Source organism: Mus caroli, chromosome 2, assembly GCF_900094665.2.
Source record: "Mus caroli chromosome 2, CAROLI_EIJ_v1.1, whole genome shotgun sequence".
Taxonomy (NCBI): domain Eukaryota; kingdom Metazoa; phylum Chordata; class Mammalia; order Rodentia; family Muridae; genus Mus; species Mus caroli.
In genome coordinates, this window is record NC_034571.1 from 84,935,448 (window position 1) to 84,950,050 (window position 14,603).

Below are 14,603 nucleotides of genomic sequence, written 5' to 3' on the forward strand. Positions count from 1 at the left end.
TCCTCCTCCTGCTCCTTCTGCTTCTCCTGCTCCTCCTGCTCCTCCTCCTCCTCCTGCTCCTCCTGCTTCTCCTCCTCCTCCTGCTCCTCCTCCTCCTGCTCCTCCTGCTCCTCCTGCTCCTCCTCCTCCTGCTTCTGCTCCTCCTGCTTCTCCTCCTGCTCCTCCTGCTTCTCCTGCTCCTCCTGCTCCTCCTTCTTCTCTCTCTCTCTCTCTCTCTATATATATATATATATATGTGTGTGTGTGTGTGTGTGTGTGTTTAACCTGATGTTTTTTATCAGCAGAGAAAAATAGAACCCCTACCCTGTAACCGGCCAACAAATGGTAACCCTTGATAATCCCTTTGGCACCCTCTCCTAACTTACAGGCTTACTCCTGGCCACACTGAGCCTACTTCTTTTTCTAGTTCAGAAGAACTGCACACATGGCACACTCCCTTGGCTAAACTGCACACACGGCTTGTACTCCCTTGGCTAAAACTAACCCTGCCCTCTGCGCTAGTGGATGCCCCTGTAGCTGAGTAAGCTGAGGCCTCACCAGTTGCCTTTTCTGTTCTGTATCCCCGGTTTCCTCACCCTTTATCCTTCCCCTCTGCGGCAGGCGTGCTCAAGCTTGCCTCTGTCCTTTGGCCATCGCCTTCCAGTGGCTATTCCTCACTCCTTTGGTCGGCTTGGAAGGGGGGGGTGTACCCACAGTAATCCATGTCTCATGGTCCTTTTTAAGTGTTGTCTTGATGTACAGTGCTTGATACAGAGTGAGAAGGGCTGTTTAATCTGCAGGTCCTGTTCCTCTTGTGGTGCTGGGGATAGAACACAAGGCTCCTCACTCAATGTGAGGCAAGACCTCTTCTTCTGACCTACGCCTATATCCAAACTGCACCTGCTATGGGCCAAAGTCAGAACACCAGCACTGAAACTGTTCCTTCTGTCCTAGTTAGGGTTTCGTTGCTGTGAAGAGACACTAGGACCACGGCAACTCTCATAAAAGAAAACATTTCATTGTGGCTGGCTTACAGGTTGAGTCCATTATCGTTATGGTGGGGAGCATAGCAGCACGCAGGCAGAACTGGTGATGGAGAAGGAGCTGAGAGCTCTACATCTTGATCTGAAGGCAGCAGGAAGTGAATGCCACACTTCCTCCAACAAGGCCACACACCTACTCCAAAGAGGCCTCACCTCCAAATAGCGCCGCCCCCCCCCCCCAGCCTGTAGGGTTTCTTTCAAACCATTACACTTTACTTGCAACTTAGGAAAATAAATGAAACAATTGCAAAAGTGAGCTACAGCCAGAGAAAAGTGGCTAAGGCCGTGCTCCTCGATCTGCTGTAAATAGTTTTCCTTGTATAGCCTATGTAACTTACCTGTCACCATGCCCTTCACAGAAGGAATTACAGCTCACCCCATTGATAAGTGCCTTTTAGCATACGCTCCAAAACATTTTGTGAATAGCCTATAAAGCTGTCTTTCCCTCTGCCGCAGTACACACAGTGTCTACAAGAGCTTAAGGAGCTCCTACAACAGGAAATCAACAAAAAGTTGAATAACTTTGGACAAGATATGGATTTAGAAGGAAACTGGAGTGACATTCCTTTGTCTGACATTGAATCCAGGTAACAGACTTCATTTCAAAGAAAATCTGGGATTGGTAATACATCCCTGACATCCTTGACCCCAGCACATGGGAAACAGAGGCAGGGGCATTGGGAGTCTAAGGAAAGCCTGAGTTTATATTTATGTGACATCCTGTCCTCTTGTTTATTTATTTTTTTTATCTATCGATCAATCGATCTATCATCTATCTACCTGTTTATTTTGAGACAAGGTGCTACTGTATCCCCCTGGCTGGTCTGGATCGCACAGAGATCTGCCTACCTCTGCTGGATTAAACGCATGTCCATGCAAATTCAGAGCATGTTCATGTCCCAAGACCTAGGCTAGGTGTGGAAGCACATTCCTTTCATTTTAGCCCTCTGGAGGGAGATGCAGGCATAGTTCTGTAGGTACAAAGCCAGCCTGATATACATAGTAAGTCCCAGGGAAGCCAGGACTATATAGAGAGACACCTCTATGAGAACCCAGAATCTCAGAGTCACAAGAGCCTGTGGTGGAATATAAAAACCACTTTCTTCCTTGTCTTCTCCATTGTTCTGGTCCCTGGCGATACCTTTGTAGATTACCTGTCTGATTCTAGGATGCAGGAGTGGGTCCAATGGGAATCTGAGAAGCCTAAGAACCCATTACCCCTTCCACTCCTCAGCCCACTGCACTAGCCCCTCTCTATTTGCATCCCGAAAAACCAAAGAATCCTGTGTATGTTAGCTTACTGATACATAGAGCCCAGGAGAACCAACAGCAGGGATAGCCAGACGCTACACTATAGCTGACTCAGCAGGAACGCTGACCTATTTAGCTAAGAAACAGAAGAAACACTTCTCCAGTTTTCTACCAGAAAGTCTGATGCCACCAGGCTCTCCAGGATCGAACCTGTCTGTTCTCACACTACACATGAAGGCAGGCTTGGAATGGTGAGATTATTCTCTGTGTGTACACATGACTGACATTTTCTAGAACACAGTACAACGAATGCCTTGATATCCCTTTACTAAAGTAGTCTATTATCTCCAAAAGAACTACAGAGCCTATTGTCCGGCAGCCTTGAGGGCTCCATCTTGACTGCAGAAGCCTTTGATAACTGCATACTGGAAATTAGATGACAGAAGATAGGGCTTCCTTCCTGCTCCTATGTGGTGGGACTCCTCATTGCACACTGAGGAGAGGGAGCAAAATGGAGGGGAGAGCGGGGCACTGGGAACTGAACTTGGGTCCCCTGAAAGAGCAGCTAGTACTCTTAATCCCTGAACCATCTCTCCAGACCCCTCAAATTTTTCTCAGTGTTTCTCTCTGTCTGTGTCTTTCTCTCCCCCTCCCTCCCTCCCTTCCTTTCTTGAGTGCTGGTATTTAGAAATCCATACCACCATGGCCAGCTGGTTTTTGCTTTATTGAGATGGAGTTTCATGTTGGACTCAAATTCAGCCGTCTTCCTGCTTCAATGTTCCAAGTGCCAGTGTCACAGTTATGTGTCACTGCACCTGGCTAAAAGTTCTTGAAGTAATTCTTACGGTGTTTAGCCTGCTGATTTTTAAATCACGTTTATTTATTTACACATTCAGTGAGTTTTCCCAGAGTAACTGGTAGAATCCTGGCTTCTGGGAATTAGTATCATCTCAAAGGAGATGAAGAAACAGAAGCCTCTGTTCTCAGGGAAGTCACATTGCTCTCCCATGGCCCCTTCCGCCCTCTGACGTCACCTCTGCCCATCCGGCCAGCCTTCACCTTGCTGTACTGATTGTGAATGCCCAGGTACAGAGCCTCTGCCTCCTTTAATACCCATTCTTTCCTTGTCTCTCTCTCTCTCTGTTTTCCCCTTTCGGTGCTAGCACGAGCGGCTCGGACAGCTCCCTCTCCGATGGCCCTCCCATTCGTCTACTGAACGTCGTTGCAGATGAGGTGAGAGGGCGCTGATTCTTGTGCACACCCAAAACATTAAAAAACAAACAAACAAACAAACAAAAACCAAAAAAACAAAAAAACCAAACCTGTAAAGTAGCACAACACTAGACGATTGGGGAAATGTTTCAACTGTCCTAGAACCTTCAGGAAATAAAGCAATAGTCCCAGGGTGCTGTTCAGGAAGAAAGCACTTGCCTATCATGAGTGGCTTTCTGGTTTCAGTCACCTCAGAATACATCTCTAGCCAGTCATCCTACCTCAGAGTATTTCACTGTGTCCTTTATGTGCTCCTTGCTAAATCACTGGAGTTTCTTTACGATAACACCAGGCTGAATTTTGTAGCCACGTCTCAGTGGTCAGAGTGATCCCCACCTGACCGTGTTATCGTGCCATCTGGTCTTGTGTCATAAATCACACATATTTGGGTGTTGATCCACATCAATGGGACTCAGGCATGTTCAGTCAAGGAACAGCCTCTTGAAAGAAGGTGGCTGAGCTATTGACCCATTCTCCAAGCCAACAAACAAGGCCCACATGACAGGCTACTGTGTGTGCATGTGGACTGTTACCTGAAGACTGTGTGTGAGGATGAGTGTACCTCTGCCGCCCCTTCTGACCAGTTTCTCTGTAATTTCTGAAACAGCCAAATCAGAAGACGGTGTTCAAGAATCCAAAAAAGAAGAGACTTCAGACTAGAAAACAGCGGGATGAGCAGTACCAGAAGAGCTACTTGATGCGGGAGTTAAAGTTAACAGAAAACGCCCCAGTAAGCAGTCCCTGCTGCCTACATCTGCTTCTGCCACTTGTGTTCCACAGACGAAGCAGGAGACAGGGCTAGAGTTTGCTCCACACTAGAAGGGGGTGGTGGGAAGCAGGAGTGCTTTCTATTTTGAGGTCAGAGCACTTCCTCAGGTCCTTGGGTGTGTCTGAGCAGATTTCAGCCTGCCTCAACCCACGGTTCCCCTCCTGTGCTCAGGTACAGCAGGGTCAGGGCATGACTAAAACTGCTCCTGCAAGAAAGAGGTGGAGTCGGGGTGTGTTAGCCGGGGCTCGGCTAGAGTGGCCGGGTCAGGAGGGGGACACCTCTCCACCTTGTTTGTAGCTCCGGTACCCACCACGGCCACCCTGTCCAGACTCTTGCTTTCTAAAGAGAGGATGCTTTCAAGAGTGTTTGACTGGGTAGCTAAGGAATGGGTCAACTGAAAAACCTTCTCACTCAATCCTTACAGGGAAGGGCAGGATTTGTCTCTACTCTGCAAAAGCAGCCTACTTTTTTGAAAAGTCCAGAGAGTCCTAGCCCTTCAGTAAGGAGAAGTGAAAACCCAAGGCTCAATGAGGTAGTATTTTTGCTTGATTCTTTGTCACACAGATTCTCTGATTTCTCAGTCCCACTAGGTGAAGAGCACAGTGGCCATCATGTCACCTGGAGGTGGAAAAGGATGCTTTGGATTAAAAACTGGAATCTTATATCAAATATTGATGATTTGTGATTTTATATCAAGAACATAAGAAAGAGGCTGCTCTACTTATCCATACTCGCATCCATTCACACATCCACACATTGACAGACTCTGCCCCGTGCCTACTATACAGCAGGTCCTTTCCTGGACGCTGAGGCGTGCAGAGGTGAACAAGATGCCCTCCTTTCCTCAGAGAGTTCAGAGCTGCAAAGAAAGACACCCGGAGAAGGGGCATCAGACAACTGTCAGTACTTAGTCTCACAGCTGAAATCCTTGATTCTAACAGGATGTTGCCACCTGCCTGTAACCCAGCACCTGGGAATTAGAAGCAGGGGACAAACAGGTTCTACATGAGACGTAATATCAAAAAGGGGGGAAAGTGGATTTCAGAGAGTAATAGACAGCTCAGTAGTAGGAAACGCGTCTGGTATGTGCAGGCCTCTGCATTCAGTCCTCAGCACTGCTTTAAAAATTATTTTCTCAACTAGGCATAGTGACATAGGCCTGTAATATCAGCTCCTGGAGAGACTAAAGCAGAAGGACCGCAAGTTCAAGGCAACTCTGGGTACCTTAGAAAGACCCTTCTCAAACTATGGAGGAAGAGGTCCTGGAAAGATGGCTCAGCAGTTAAGAGTGCTTGCTGTCCCTGTAGAGGACCTGAGGTCCGTTCCTAGCACCCACACCAGGTGGCTCACAACCATCATAACTCCAGCTCGAGAGGATCTAATGCCTCCCCTGGTCTCCAATGTCACGTGCACATAGATGGCATACACACGCACATGCGAGTTCCTGCACACACGTACACATGCATGTGTACATATACACTTATAGAGATATTTATGCATATACACACATATAGATATAGATACAGATATAGATAAAAGATTTTGTTTTAAAGATTTATTCATTTCATGTATGTGAGTACACTGTTACTGTCTTCAGACACACCAAAAGAGGGCATTGGATCCCCATTACAGATGGTTGTAAGGAGCAGTCAGTGCTCTTAACGGCTGAGACACCTCTCCAGCCCCTATCAAAGATTTTTTTTAAAAAAAGCTTTTAAAAAAGGAAATGTTGAGGAAAGGACTAGGATTATTATCTCAGTTATAGGGTACCTGCCTGCCATGCTCAAAGTCTTAGGTTTAATTCCTAGTAAACAATACACACACACACACACACACAAGAACATATAATAATTTCTTATTATGTAAAATTATCTTCAGGCAAGGGCTGGGGAGATGGTTCAGTGGGTAAAGGGGTTGCTGTGGGAACCCAAGGACCTGAGCACCACGTGAAGCCAGGGTGGCGGTACACTGTAACACCACTGTAGGGGGCAGAGACAGGGATACCCCAGGGCCTTGTCAACCAGCCAGTTTAGTGAACTAATGACCTCCAGGTTTAGAACAAAACTCTACACTCTGTCACTCTGGCCAACACATACTGTCATACACATCTGCTACACACACAACACATATACAAAATACCTTCAGGCCACACGTATAAGTGCACATATGAAACAACCAATTTTATGTTTGCACTGGAATCCCATCTCTAAGATATCTTGTAATACATAGGCACATATTCCAAAATCAGAAGAAAATAAACCCTGAAATTCAAAACACTTGTGTTCCTAAGCATGCCTGAGAACTCTCTATTGTAGGGATTACTCAATCAGCCAGGAACTTCCTGCTCTGAAACACTGAGGTGCTAACGGCTGCCATCTCTGGTGGCTTAGCACTAGGTGGGAAACTAAAAAGTCCTGGGCATGTAGTGACCACTGAATAAACACTAGTTTTCTTCTTCTGAGTCCTTTCTTGTATTTGCTTTGCCTTGCCTCTTACGGGGCATTGTCCCCATACGTGAACACTCATGAGCTTTTAAAAATCACAGGACCAGTGCGTATTCAGTATACCCACAGTGTTCACAAGGAGAACTTAGCAAGGATGTATTCATTTATTTTAGACTCAGTTAAGTGGAAGAGAGAAGGGCACCTCCTTGGATCCACCACTGACCAGCCCTAAGAATAAAGAAAGAAATCAGGTACTTCCCCTCATTTATGCATACACATGTCAACGGTTAATTTTAGTTACCTTTTCTTTTCTTTTCTTTTCTTGTTTTGTTTTATTGTGTGTGTGTGTGTATTATAGTGTGTTTTGTTTTGTTTGGAACAAGTTCTCAACATATAGCCCCTGCTAGCCTGAAACTCATTATACTGACCTGACTGGCCTCATAGACTTTTGGCCTCTGCCCAGCAACTGCTAAAATTATAGGTGTGCACTGCCACCCCCCAACTGAATTAACTTTCTTACATATTGTGTTCCTGGATGGGTGGTGCTGTTGTCCAGTGTTGCCTTCTCAGGTTTGTTCTGCCCAGGCGGATGTCTAGGGTAGTTTGTACCCTCAGGCTCAAACCACCTGGCCACTCTGGGGCACAGCCCTCAAGATAGGACAGGAGTAGGAAAGGCTCATGCAGAGCTAAAATCTGGATATCAAGAACTTAATTTTAACAAACTTCTCTCAGGCTGCCATCAATTCATAGCTCCATGGCAGTATGTCAGTTGAAACAGTGACACTGGCTATGTATTGTTGATACATGGAATGTCACAGTTGGTATGTATGTCTCATAGCCAGCATTGACAGTGATGACTCAAAAATGAAGTGTGTACATGGCTCATACAGTTTATGTTGCTGTAACAGAATGCCTGGGTCTAGGTAACTTATGAGCACAAGGTATTTGTTTAGATTTTTGTTGTGTTGTGTTGTATTGTGTTGTTGTATTTTGTTTTTGAAACAGGATTTCTCTACATAGCCCTGGCTGTCCTGGAACTCACCATCTAGACCAGGCTGGAGCCTGCGTCTGCCTCCCAAGTGCTTCAAGTGCATAGCAGCCTCACTATATAACAGTTTTTTCAGTAATTAATAAAGTCCCACAAAATAGCCCAACTCTGTTAGACTTAAATTTCTTGAGTGAGCTCTTAAGGTCCTGCCTCTCAATACCACCACAGTGAGTTCAGAGGAAACAGGCCACGTCTCTCCACAGTCCTGGCTGTCTCGGAACTCCCTATGTGATCAGGCTGGCCTTGAACTCACAGAGAACCACCTATGTCTGCCTCCTGGGTACTGAGTTTGAGGCCAGCCTGATCACATAGGGAATTCCAAGACAGCCAGGACTGTGTAGAGAGACCCTGTCTCAAAACAAACAAACAAAAACAAAAATATATTATGGAGTAGCGAGATGGCTCAGCAGAGCCAGAGGACCCGAGTTCTGTTCCCAGCACCCACATGAAGGGTTGCAGCTATCCATTCCGGGGAAATCTAGCACCTTTGGGTGCATGTACAAACATACAGTAAAAGCATTCATTTTATTTTATTATAGAAAAAGTGTTTTATTACAGATAAAATAAAGATCTTATTTTTCAGTAAATAAAAACGTCAAACTAAAGAAAGCTACAGCAGAATAGTAAGTGGTGAGCTTGTCTTCATTCCTTATATAGCAGTATTGCTCCAAGCCTGGAGACAACAAAACCTTACACACAACTAAAACATGCCAACTAGCCTGGAGCGTGAACGTGAATCCCGTTGTCAATGGGCAGGGTGGACACCAGGCAAACCTTTATCATTACTCCATCTTCTCGGATTTTCTGTGGAGTCTTTTTCTAACGGGAATTCTTTTTACCTACCATGGCATGTCAGATATCGAGTTGGAAATGTGGGGCAGCCATCTTGGCATACTAAGTCTTCCTTTCTTTGTGTAATGTTGGCAGACAGCATATAGAAAACAGTCCTTCCACTTCCCGGATCAACTGTTGCCTCTACTTTGCTGATAAACTAGATCAAATTCCTGACTTACCTCTGCCCTGCAATAATGTTAATTGTTTTGGTGTTGGGGAGGAAATGCAAATGTTTCTAACTCCTATCTAGTAAGACCAACCTCAAGCCTAAAGATAACTTAGAAATTGCAACAGAAGGTGAATTCAACTCTTTTATCTTGTTTATGCAGAGTAAGAAGCCAGGCTTTACAGCATCATGCTCTCCAAAGAGAAGCACAAACTCCAGCCTAGGGCCAGCTCCAGATGTGAAGCCAAACTGGTCTAAGACTAGATACTCTGCCGCGAGGAAGGACCATGCCACCATGGCCGTGTACCCATCCTTGCATATATACACGTACCCATAAGTGTGCTCTTGCTGTGACACACAGATGCTTCCTCCAAAGGTTTTGGGTAGTTTTGTTGGTTTGTTTTGTATGCAATGCTGGGGACCAAACCTCTAGGGCAGTGAGCATACTAGGCAAGTGCTTTACCGTTGAGCTGTGTCTCCAGCCCTCCTGAAAAGTTTGTGGGTTATACACATCTTATAAGGGGGAAATCTGTGAATAAAATGGAAACTCTACTTATGGTATACTGTGTTGTACACTCACCACACACTGACTTTCTCTGGTCTTCCGCTGTGCACTGTCCTTAGATGCATGCCTTGTTACCTCGTGAATTTGTTAGGTTTTTTTTTCCCTTAGATGAGATTATATTTTGATGTATAGAAAAGCCTTTATTGAACACTGAAGCCTTTGTACACATAAAAAGACAGAACAGTATATATAGTTAATTTTAACCAATAGATGTTCTCTTTAAAGTTAGATGCAAATCAGTTTTAAAAGATCAAGCTGTTTTAAGTGTGTTTTGGGAATGTGCCATATGAAAAAGTCTTGTGTCGAAGTTTTCAAATGGTGACTGACCAGTCAGACTGTGGTTATATTAGGTTTGCTCAAAGTAAGGTATTCCTACATAGGAAAAAAATAATTACATGTATTACTTAGAATTTAATGTTGCTTATATTATGTTCAACAAGGTTGTGTAAGTTTTTAACTCAGTGATTAAAATTCTTTCTCTCTCGTTACTTCTCCTGGATTGTTTTACTACATAATCTTAAGTCATACAGCCAGCCATGTGTTTTCCTTGATCCTTCATGAGCACCAAGCACAGTCGTGCAGCGACACGCCCTGTCAGAATCCAGAGTCCCATTAAAGACGAGTCACTCAGGTGAGTGTGGTGATGCTTGCCCATGATGCTAGCACTTGGGAGGCATAAATCATGAGTTCAAGGCCAGTCTGTTCTACATCCCAAAGTCTAGGCCAGCCAGGGTTACAAAGCAAGACCTTGTACATAAAAAGGGAGAAGGTGTCTACTTCTAGCTAGGTATGGTGGCTCATATGTAACTCCATCACTGAGTTAGGAGACTTGCTGTGAATGTAATACTGAGTTACTGAGTGAGACTCAATAGACAGGGATCACCTCTGCTCATGTAGGCCAACTCCTCTGTTTACTTTTCTTTTATCTTCTCACATTAGAGTGGAAGTTTCCTACCATGTTTTTTTCATTTGTGTGTATATATGTTCATGTTTGTGTGGATGCACATTCGTGTATGAATATGTATGTGATAGTTTATATATACTTGATTCAGAGAGTGGCATTATTAGAAGGTGTGGCCCTGTTGGAGTAGGTGAGTTACTGTGGGTGTGGGCTTTAAGACCCTATCCTAACTGCCTGGAAGGCAGTATTCTGCTAGCAGCCTTCAGATGAGGTTGTAGAGCTCTCAGCTCCTCCTGCACCATGTCTGCCTGGATGCTGCCATGCTCCCACCTTGATGATAATGGACTGAACCTCTGAACCTGTAAGCCAGCCCCAATTAGGTGTTGTCCTTATAAGAGTTACCTTGGGGTTGGAGAGATGGCTCAGAGGTTAAGAACCCTGGCTGTTCTTCTAGAGGTCGTCCTGAGTTCAATTCCTAGCAATCACATGGTGGCTCATAACCATCTGTAACAGGATCTGGTGCCCTCTTCTGACCTGCAGGCATACATGCAGGGAGAATATTGCAAATGTAATAAATAAATAAATCCTTTAAAAAATTAAAAATAAAATAATTAAAAAAAAAAAGAGTTACCTTGGTTATGGTGTCTATTCACAGCAGTAAAACCATAACTAAGACAGAATGGATATATGCATGTGTGTGTGCAAATCCATGCACGTTTGTACATGTTAACGTATGTGTTCATATGTGCATGTGTGTTGTGTGTGCATGTTAGTGTGTGCACACCTGTGCATATACATGTTCATGTATGTGTGCATGTGGTGTACCTAACTCCAGTCTTGCCTTTGGGGCTGCATGGCCACTGGGAGTATCATTACCATCTGGTGGCAGCATACCCTTTTCTGTTTGATTTTTTAAATTTTTACTTACTTAGTGTGCATATGTATGAGCACATGCATGCACAGTGCACTTGTGGAAGTTAGAGGACAACTTGTGGGTGTTGGTCTTCTCCTTCCACTGAGTGGTTCTTAGAAATCAAACTCAGGTGACTAGGCTTGACAGTAGGGGCCCTTAAACTATTAGTAAGCCTACTCACCAGCCCCCTTTTCTGGTGTTGGAAAGGTGAAGTGACCACAGCTCTTGCTTGCTGTCTACATCTTTCTTTCTTTTTTTGGTTTTTTTTTTTTTTTTGGTTTTTCGAGACAGGGTTTTTCTATATGGCCCTGGCTGTCCTGGAACTCACTTTGTAGACCAGGCTGGCCTCGAACTCAGAAATCCGCCTGCCTCTGCCTCCCAAGTGCTGGGATTAAAGGCGTGCGCCACCACGCCCGGTTTACAGACCAGTCTTATGAAGGCATTTCCTCAGTTGAAGTTCCATTTCTCAAATGACTTTAACTTAGGCCAACTTGACTAAAAACTAACCAGCACAACATTCAAGGTACAGTACTATGAGCTGAGCATGGTAAAATACCTGTGATCCCAGCACTCTAGAGGCTGAGACAGGAGGTCACAAGTTCAAGACCAGCCTAGACTACAGATCAAACTCTATTTTGGGATGTGTGTGCAAGAATTTTGAAGAGCTACCAGATATGTGACAACTCAGAGCCTTCCATGATCACCAGCTGTAGTTATGTTGCCACAAAATTTTGTCAAAGACATCCTCGTTCATTCTCTGAAGCTGTAACTGAGTACAGGAGATGGGATGGTTGATGAACAGAGGAATCTCATTTTGAGGGCACTGGTCTTGAGAGAGGATCTGATGCAGTTTAGTCTGGCCTTGAGTTTACTTCTTTGTATCGAGGATAACCTTGAATTTCTGTTCCCCATGCCTCCCTCCACCTTGGGACTTCTGAGTCTACAGACTTGAGCCACTGTGCCTAGCAGAAAATTTCTTATGATTAAAGAGTCTACAAAATCCCAAGGTAAAACAGCCACATTTAATGAGGAGCTAGCTCTTCACTGGGGGCAACATTGAGTCCCAAGGCAATAAAACCTTCACATCACTGAACAGAACAGGTGTGCCCGGGAGATCTTGATTTTCTCACAAAATCCCTCCCTTGTTTATTAATTCATTCATCTACAAAGCCACCCACCCTCCTGACCCAATCACCCACCAAAGTCACACCTCCAAATGCCACTAACTGCCACACTGGAACCAAGTTTACAACACATAAGACTTGGTGGGAAAATGCCACACGAAATGTTCCTCTCTACAGAAATAGAAATGCTAACTTCAGGTTTTCCAAGCTGTTCTCACACTAATTCTGGCTTCATTATCTAGAAGAGCAGAGCTGTTTCCAGGTCAGAGACTTGACACCTTCTTCCCCAGATGCCTTTTAAGCTGCAAAGCCCACTTAGTCCTTTAAGGTATGAAGACAGAGCTAAGTATGGTGGTGAGGGCCTGTAAGCCATCCTAGCACTTGGGATGTGAAGGCAGGAAGATCAGGAGTTGAAGTCCAGCCTCAGCTATGTAGTGAGTTCAAGGCCTCCTAGGTTGCATGAGATCTTGTTTAAGAAAAAAAAGTGTGTGTAGACTCAATTTAACCAAATTTGACTAGTGGTGTTTTGTCGGTTTCTTTTTTCTCTTTTCTTTTTAAAAAGATTTACTTATTTATTTATTTAAGTACGCTGTAGCTGTTCAGATGGTTGTGAGCCTTCATGCAGTTGTTGGGAATTGAATTTTTTTTTTAAGATTTATTTATTTTATGTGAGTACACTAGCTGTCTTCAGATACACCAGAAGAGGGCACTGATCCCATTACAGATGGTTGTGAGCCACCATGTGGTTCCTGGGAATTGAACTCAGGACCTCTGGAAGAGCAGTCAATGTTCTTAACCACTGAGCCATTTCTCCAGCCCGGGAATTGAATATTTTAGGACCTCTGCTCACTCTGGTCAGCCCTGCTTGCTCCAGTAGGCCCCACTCACTCTGGCCCAGAAATTTATTATACATAAGTACACTGTAGCTGACTTCAGACACACCAGAAGAAGGGTGTTAAATCTCATTACAGTGGTTGTGAGCCACCATGTGGTTGCTGGGATTTGAACTCAGTACCTTTGAAAGAGCAGTCAGTGCTGTTACCCACTGAGCCACCTCACCAGCCAGCCCCCCCAACCTTTTTTGGATTTTGGTTTGTTTGGGTTTTTTTGTTTTTTTTTGTTTGGTTGGTTGTTTGGTTTTGGTTTTTGCAGACAGGGTCTCTCATTCTATATCCCTGACTGTCCCGGAACTTGCTCTGTAAACCAGGCTGACCTCAAATTCAGAGTTCTGCCTGCTTCTGCCTGCCAAGTGCTGGGATCAAAGGTGTGTGCCACCACCACCCAGGCTTCTCTCCCTTTCTTAGTGGAGTATTCCTGCGGAGGCAAACTTATCTCTGTTAATGCTTGCCACGATCCAATATCTTTATATTCTATTCTTCACCTGAAAAGCTGCCTCAGCAAGTATTTAAAAACATGGGGTCTATTTTTTGTGGTGAGTGTGTTCCACCTAAGCTCTGTGCAGTTGTCTTCTCTACCAACCAGATTTTCATGTGACGTCAGACTCAGAAAGGCATGTGTATGTTGATTAACAAAGCTACAATGGCAAAGCCACATCCAGATTAATGAGCATGTAATGAAGATCATAAAAAAAAAAGTAAAAAAACAACTGACAACTGGATTAGGAGAGGGATGTAAGAGAACCATGAACTGCAGGCCAACCTGAGCTACATATGGAATCCAGGCCAGCCTTGATTACAAGACTTGTCAGAGAGAGACAGGGTGGGATTGTCTAGGAATTCAGAAAAAAGGACTAAGAGATGGCTCAGTGGTTAGAGTGCAAGTCTGTGTTCCGGGGATGATCAACAGAGGAAGCGTGCCTAGGCATGCAGGCGCCCTCAGCAGGCCAAAGATGCCCTGGAGCTGAGGTCTACATGGCTGTGAGCTACCTGTGCTGGGAATCAAACCCAGGTCCTCTGAAAGAGCAGCCAGTGTTTTTAACCACTGAGCCATCTCTCCAACTCCCCCAAACCATTTTTATGATGAAAATAATGTGTCAAATTCCCCTCTGGCTTTGTGAACAAACTATACATAAGACATTAATGAATTTCATTCATGTCTAGACTTGGGTTTCATCCCCAAGACATTTTGTTACATATGTGCAAAAAGTCTAAGATCCTAAAACGTACATGATAGAAAGCGCTTCTGGCCCTGAGCCTTTCAGATAAAAGATGTTGAACTCATGACGTTCCCTAAAAATTCCAGTTTGCATTTGACATGTTGTTGAAAGAACCTAGTGGGGAAACCCCCACTCAATTCTCGATTCGGCGCGCACCCAAGAATCACGAACAGACGGC

At 44.6% G+C, this 14,603-nt stretch overlaps 1 protein-coding gene across 6 annotated transcripts in view; it reads left to right on the top strand.

The window, feature by feature from the left end:
• Agbl2 (ATP/GTP binding protein like 2) overlaps positions 1-9,861 on the top strand; it is a 33,992-nt gene extending 24,131 nt beyond the window's left edge. For 3 of the 6 annotated variants that reach the window (XM_029473247.1, XM_029473254.1, XM_021156405.2), the window contains 6 exons: positions 1,479-1,609; positions 3,437-3,506; positions 4,153-4,275; positions 4,739-4,846; positions 6,932-7,009; positions 8,970-9,833. In XM_029473247.1, coding sequence (XP_029329107.1) covers positions 1,479-1,609; positions 3,437-3,506; positions 4,153-4,275; positions 4,739-4,846; positions 6,932-7,009; positions 8,970-9,143 — 684 coding nt within the window. In that variant the 3' untranslated portion in view covers positions 9,144-9,833. Of the gene's footprint in view, positions 1-1,478; positions 1,610-3,436; positions 3,507-4,152; positions 4,276-4,738; positions 4,847-4,895; positions 4,948-6,931; positions 7,010-8,969 lie in introns of those variants that run through there. The other 3 variants (XM_029473249.1, XM_029473250.1, XM_029473266.1) reach the window with 3 other exon arrangements.
• The last annotated feature ends 4,742 nt before the right edge of the window (positions 9,862-14,603 follow it).